This window comes from Otolemur garnettii, unplaced genomic scaffold, assembly GCF_000181295.1.
Source record: "Otolemur garnettii isolate 467f Iridium unplaced genomic scaffold, OtoGar3 scaffold00037, whole genome shotgun sequence".
NCBI lineage: Eukaryota > Metazoa > Chordata > Mammalia > Primates > Galagidae > Otolemur > Otolemur garnettii.
Genome location: NW_003852432.1, coordinates 15,714,982 through 15,722,502, shown reverse-complemented (window position 1 = coordinate 15,722,502; position 7,521 = coordinate 15,714,982). Strand labels below are relative to the sequence as shown.

General features: G+C 41.5%; 1 protein-coding gene across 1 annotated transcript in view; it reads right to left on the bottom strand.

The window, feature by feature from the left end:
- Positions 1-3,262: 3,262 nt before the first annotated feature.
- DOCK4 (dedicator of cytokinesis 4) overlaps positions 3,263-7,521 on the bottom strand; it is a 249,780-nt gene continuing 245,521 nt past the window's right edge. Inside the window, exon 51 of the mRNA XM_023513222.1 lies at positions 3,263-4,136. Coding sequence (XP_023368990.1) covers positions 3,702-4,136 — 435 coding nt within the window. The 3' untranslated portion in view covers positions 3,263-3,701. The remainder of the gene's footprint in view (positions 4,137-7,521) is intronic.

The following is a 7,521-nucleotide window of genomic DNA, read 5'->3' as shown; positions in this document are numbered from 1 at the left end:
CTAAAATGAGGGCAGATAAGCTTTTGAATTCTATTGGGATACTGGGTAATTGCTCTGTGATTTTGGCCCTGTGCATGGTAAATAACTCTTGTTCTCTTATTAATCTGCCTTATTGTGAGTTGATTTTTCAGGGCACAGGGAATCTCTTCATCACCACAGTAGTGTTTATCAAATACATTTCCTATCATTGTATGAAAACCAGGGAGAAAAGCTGGCACACAGATTTTGCCACAACTGGTAAGAGTAGCTTTCAACTATTTCTTATACGCCTGGCAGTTATCTGTTTTGTGTCAAGTTTTCTAATGCAGTCAAATTTTGATGGCTTGACTTGTTAAACTGGCTCTGGTTAAGGCAATGTGTGGTCAGGCAATCAGGTAAGTGTCATCTTCTTCACCCATACTGAAATTGCCCCTATGAATTTATGAAGGGGTGCAAAGCAAAAACCAGAATAAAACACCCCCAAACTGTGAAAGAACAGGCCTACCTAATAATCAAAACTCTGTGAAGGCTTAGCAAAAATAATGATGATAATCAGCCACTGCCCCCGCCTTTGCTTGATAACAGTGATGGTCCCCTTGTTTGCTTCTCTATAATTACTACTCTAGAGGGTACAGCTGGTACATGTAAAGATTTTTAACTTTTATCATTGAGAAAATATCACCTGTTTGGAACCTAGGGGTAGTGCTTTTTTTTTTTTTTCAGACAGAGTCTTACTATGTCACCCTTGGTAGAGTGTCATGGCATCATAGCTCACAGCAACCTCAAACTCTTGTGCTTAAGTGATTCTCTTGTCTCAGCCTCCCAAGTAGCTGGGACTACATGTGTCTGCCACAACGCCCGGCTATGTTTTGGTTGTAGTTGCCATTATTGTTTGGCAGGCCTGGGCTGGATTCAAACCTGCCAGCTCCGGTGTATGTGGCTCGCACCCTCGCTGCTGAGCTACAGGTACTGAGCCCTATGGGCAGTTTCTGAGATATCTTCCAGGAACTGCATTTCAGTGGATTGGCTGACCCACCCAGACAGTGGCCCATACCAAAGACTGCTGATTACACCCCCAAACCATCCAATTAGCAGACTCTGATTATCTAACCCTCTACCTACCACACTGTCTTTAAAAACCCTGTCCCCCCCCAATTCTGGGACAGGTGGACTTGAGTGATTTCTGCCTTCTCTCTAGTCTCCCTGCTCAGGGCTGTGCAGAATAAACTCTTTTCTGCTGTGAACCCTGCTGTCTCTGGGTATTGGCGTCCCCTTGGGCAGCAGGCAGATGAACCTGACTGGGTGGCAATAATACTGTTTATTAACTCTTCAATCTTTGTTCTCTATGGAATAAATGAGCTGCAGGGAGGGTGAAGTGCATCAAGATGGGCAAGGCAACAAGAGAAACAGGATCTATCAACAAAGAAGTCTAAATATCTCACTCTGGTAAGACCAGGAGGTTTATACAGCTTCTATTCCAGGAACAGACATGCTGATGACCAGAATAAAGACAGACATTAAGATTAATGTGGTAATTTTATTTAATATTTACCATTCAGCAGCAACCAACATGAACATCTGAGCTAACAAAATCTCTTAAAATGTTCTATGTAGTTGCTTCAGAAATACACGCACATGATAATTCAACTGCTCACTGCCAAAAAGTTTTAAAAAAAAAGTGGCTTCAAGAGCAAATAACACTGATTTATACTGTGCTCAAGCACTAGTCAACAAATCTATTAAATTACACAGGAAAAGGAAATCAAAGCTTTGTTATCTTATGCATGTCATCTTATTTAAGTGGAAGGTTTTACTTCTTTAAAGCAACAGAAATATGGATCTTCATATATATGTGTGTGTATATATATGTGTGTGAATGTGATTACAAACACAAAGTGTTATCATCAAAAGCAAAAGCTAGTTCAAAAAACTTCTGACTGCAAAACTTGCAAGATACAAAGCTAAAATGCATATGTTCCTTTTCTCAATTATGAACACTTTCACTAAACATAAATATTTAACATATATTAATTTTTCCGACATTCAAAATTGTAAAGTCAATATGGCAGAATTATTGTTAAAAGCACATATGTACAAATATTCTTTTTCCATACATAAAGTATTTGGCATAATTATAACAATCATACTGCATCCACAACTGTTCGCTTTAATTTTTACTTTTGTTTTTTACACATAATGGTATCTCTTATTAAAATTAACCAGTTATATACAAAAATACTTGAACATTTATTATAGAAAACCTCTATAACCAGCCTCAACAGCAAATTCCTGCTGAACGGTTTCATTAAGAGAATATAAAAAAGTGGTCACTGCCTTCCAGGTAAGCTATCAACAAAACAAACACGGTTAAACGAAAATGAGCTTCCCAACAAAAGAGGGAAAATATTTAACAGTATGATTTAAAATACAGTTCATATCTATTGTCAATTGAGTGTTATAAACAGTCAGTAAAAGAAAAAACAAAGGTACAAAATACATTACTACATACAAGGTGCTTTTTCACACTCCTACAACCGTGGCATCAGCATTCCTATCTAGACCTACGATGGATGCTACGTTGCAATATTCAAGCTAGAGCAATCTACAGCCATCCTCCTTCACCAAAGGACAACAGGTCAGCTAAGAAAGACAAGCTCCACTGGTAAGAATGGAGAGTTACGAGGAATTTTTTTTTTTTTTATTTTGTGCAGGATTGAAAGTTAATGCCCTTGCCTCTTGTAAGTCCTTTTGCCATTTAATCATGCTAATATATTTTCACTGAGGTTTTTTCTTCATTTACGCTATTGATTTAATACTGTCCTCTATCGATTTCTGAATTCTTGCTAATGGGACACAGTAATTTGTGCCTGTTTAATACTTGAACATCTGCTCTTCTTCAATGACAAATTTTATATAGGAAACGATCAAGTAAGGAAGCACAAAATTCAAGTAAACAGTTCTCTTGGAGTCTCTTGCTTCATCTAGCCGATTGGAACTCTGAAAGCAAATTGCACCTTGAAAAGAAATACAGTAGATACCATGGTGCCAGGGTAGTAAGGGATTTAGCAACTAATTTACAAAGTGGAATTTTAAGAATGTAGACAGCTGTCAAACAGCAAAAGCAACCTTATATAAGTATTTGTTTCAAGAATAAAACAATTTCCAGTTCCAATCCTTTGCAACCCCTTAAGTATTTATATTGTCTAACTAGCCTCCTTTAACCTTTAATTCTGATGACCCGCCCTGATTATTCTACTCAGGGGAAGAGCCAGAACCCCCTCTGTATTTACAGAAGTCTTCTAAGTAAGGACCATCGTGTTAGGATGTGCATTGACTTAATAAGCTTTCTCCGAGTATCAAGTATTCAGTAAAAAGGATACAACATTATCACGCATTGCATTGTTTGACAACATCGTATTGGTTTTAAGATTAAACTATGTAAAAAAAGTGAACATAAAAAGGTACAAAAGGAGTCTTTAATCACTACTTACCACTTTCAAGTGAGAAATGCTTTAATGAAATTCAGCCATACTTCATTTAACATCTGGCGTTTTAGATCAGTAACTTTTTAATATTGTGCAACATTATATTAATAAGCAAGTTTTAATTTCATTCATTGAAAGAAAGATCTGAGTAAGTTATTAAAGTGCCTACACTAAATGTCTTCTCATCATATTTTGTAAACGGGCAAAGAATCCGTCGCAGGTACATAGAAAAGTGACTTATAACTGAGAGACCTTCCTGGGCAGAGGCCGCGGCCGCGGGCCAGGGTCAGTCCTCCGGTTCCCGTTCTCCAGGTGGCTCGATCGCGCCGCCAGAGGCTTGGGGGGCAAGGCGGGCGGCTCGGCAGCCACGGGGATGGAGAGGCTGTGAGGTAGCGGGACCGGGCGCCGCAGAGTCCGCTCGTAGACGCTGTACGGCGGGGGGGTCTTGCTCTCCTTGCGCACCGGCTCCTCCGGCCCGCAGCCCGGCACCGACCCCGGCGCCGCCGCCGACTGTTCATTCACCTGATTTTCAAAGCCTGAGGTTTCCGACGTACTACACCGGCTGAGAGAAGAAATCCCGCTGCTGTAGCTGCCCGACAGGACGGGGGAGTTGGAGATGAGTCCTGGGGAGTGGTATTCCACTGGAGAGGGGGTGAAGGACTGCACAGAGCCCTGCTCCCACGGACAAAAGGGAGAGACCAGAGTCAGGAACTGTGGGACCGGCTGGCCTGTCCCCCTGTCCCCAAATGCACATGGTGAAGCCCTATCCCCCATCTGGGAGGTGGCTGTATTTGCAAACAGCACCTTTAAAGAGCTGATTAAGTTAAACTGAGGCCATCAGGGTGGGCCCTAACCCAATCTGGCTAAGTGTCCCCACAGGAAGAGGAATTTGGACACACACAGGACCCTAGGAATGTGGGCACACAGCTAGAAAGGCCAGGCCAGAAACCACGCACCCCTCCCCACCCCACCCCACCTTGATCTTGAACTTCTAGTTTCCAGAATTAGGAGAAAACAATTTCTGTTGCTAAAACCACCCAGTCCATGGTGTTTTGTGAGGGCAGCCGGAGCCTGAATAATACAAACACCCAGAGTCAAATCTGAGTGTTGTTTGTAGCACTAAAACACACAACAGATACGCATCTATCTGCCAGGCCCACCAGAAATTGCATTCAGCTCACTGCCCCCTTTTACTCCCTATCATTTTCAGATAGAAAGAGGATAAAAGTAATCAATAAGAGACTTCAGAGGCGTACAATTAATTAGCCCTACATTTTAAAAGAGAGGAAACTGGTGAGAAAAGCTGAGGGGCACATTTCACTTTTCCAACTCAGCAAGGCATGAGCTCAGAACTGCAGGACACGATGGGGCAGCTGTGGGAGTCTGGGTGGGACAACTGTCCCACCCCCCACTCCCAGCCCCTGAGCTGACGCTGCAAGCTGGCAGTCCTTGGGCTCTGGTCTGAGATGTGAGCTGCTTCACCTGTAGTGAAAACCTGATTTAGTTCCTAATGTGTAAAGAACGGGAAAATTTCACATAGAACTCCAGATTTCTGGCATTTATAAAGAACTAGAAGTTCTGGCAACAATGGCACACAGTCTCTTAACAGAGATTATATATGTATATATATATATATAGAGAGAGAGAGAGAATGTTACTCTGTTTGCCCAGGCTGGAGTGGAGTGTGGTGGCATCAGCTTAGCTCACAGCAACCTCAGATTCCTGGGTTCAGGTGATCCAACTGCCTGAGCCTCTGGACTATAGACAGGTGCCTGCCACAATGCCTGGCTGGTTTTTCTATTTTTAGTAGAGGTAGGGTCTGGCTCTTGCTCAGGCTGTTCTCAAACTCCTCAGCTCAAGTGATTCTCTTGCCTTGGCCTTCCAGAGGGCTAGGATTACAGGCCTGAGACACTGTGTCCAGACTGTAGATAATCTTTTGATTCTGAGCGGGGGCTATCTCCTTAGATGGGGCACACATTCTTCAGCTGACCACAGTTCCCACTATCCCACATGTTTTCCACCCAACCTCCTTCATTCATTTATGTCAGCTCTCTGGATTCACTTGACATCTGAATTTGTTGCTTTCCCAACTGGTATCCCAAAGAAAATCAGTCCTAAAGAGATGGTCTGTGAAAAAAGGTTTCCACTGGGAAATGCCACATACTCTACACCATTTTAACATTTTAGAGTCTTCCAATAAAGAAACCTAAACAACTTTGTTTGTCCTTGTGTTTTCTAAACTTATTTGACTGTAGACCATTTTTTAATTTATCACATGATGCCTTAGAAAACTGATGTTCACTTCAGAAATGCTGGCCTAGGATAACTTTGCTGTGGTCTCTCTTTTTAAATGAAACAATGCTGGGAGACACAGATCCTTTCATTTAATAGAAGTCTAAAATTAAGCAAGGCCAATTAAGAGATCCCAATTCACTGCTGTCTTTGTCAAAAATTAGACTCGAAATTCAAAATACTGCAGGTCAGCTCAGCCTTATCTGTAGGGTTAAACTATCATTTAATTGCTAAAAAAAAAAAAAAAAAAAAAAACCTCACTAAACTCTGTTAAGGCAAAGCTAGTAACTTGGTAGCAGTGTGCCCCCTAATGTCCCCAAGAGTTATCACACAAATGTCCGGTCTATTTTCTCTTCCTTTGAACGCCGTTTGTAAAAGATGCAGCTTCAGATTGCATATGGCCAGTTAAAATATATGCAGGTCTGCAGAGAGATAGTATACATCAGCTTGCTAACTAGGAGTATTTGGTAGCTACTCAAACATTTTCAGCCCTTGGGTTCTTTGTATGGTTTAGGAATTCATCTCTAATACTTCTTATTGTCTTATCATCACTCTGTAAAGGCAAGATGAAAAATGCAGATGACAACTGCATAGCAACATGTGGGAATGCTCTGTACATGTAAACGCAAAGGTGTGGAAAAGCCACGTTGTTTCCTGCTCATCACTTCACGACGACGGGCTGTGGCTTCTGGAGTGAATGCTGCCACGTGCACTTTCTGGTAGCAGCTGCATTGCAGATGACAACAAAACCAGCAAATAATGTGCACTAACCAGCACATTTCTACATCAGGTATTTAGGCAATTCAAATAAGGTGCATTTCTTTGAGATTTTCTCCATTCTTTTTGGTTTTGTTTGCCAGTTTCTCAAATGCTATCGGCAATTACCGTTAGTACCACAGATATAACGGATCACAACCTGCCCCCCGTGTGTTTGTAGAGGTTAATTTGTCTTTTTCACATTAGCTAGAACTCATCAACCAGAAGGACACAGTGCGTGTAAATCCCGAGTCACTCAGGTACAAAATCATTCTTTCAACATTCACTTCAACCTCGTATTTGCCTCTGGTGCAGCAGCTCTGAACACCAACCACTCTTATGCACTGACAATCCTTGCGGCCAGTCTGATTCAATTTGGATAGAGACTAAATATTATTCTTTATCTTCATAAGGGATTTTATGTGTTTAGAGGTATTAAATAGGCTATGTCTGCATACCAATTCTGACCTGTAAAGCTTTCTATTTTGTTCCCTGGATTTTTAAAATCCATTTTACTGCCTTGTTTTTCATAATCAAGTATGCATTTCTAATGTAAATGAGATCCTGGATAGAAAATATTAAAAGGTAGAAAGTTGGATTTAGCTTTGTAAAAACATGCAAGGCTGACGATACAGGCTAAAAGACATAGGGTACATTTAGTAGATTGTGATTATTGATTTTTCTTTTTGCAGTTTTTGGCAAGGGCTGGGTTTGAACCCACCACCTCCGGCATATGGAGCTGGCGCCCTACTCCTTTGAGCCACAGGTGCCACCCGATATTTTTCAGTATGAGAGAGAAAGAGACATTGATTGAGATTGACATGCCCAAACTAAAAGACTAGGCTGAAATGACCTCAGAGGTATACTGGGACCACATACCCTCCCTAATTCAGCACATGCACTGACTCTAGTTTGGAAGTTTTCATTGCTACCACTTGGAGATGAGGCTGATCTCTGCAAACAAATGCTGCATTCATGAGGAGGTTCACCGAAAGTCCAGTGTTGTTTT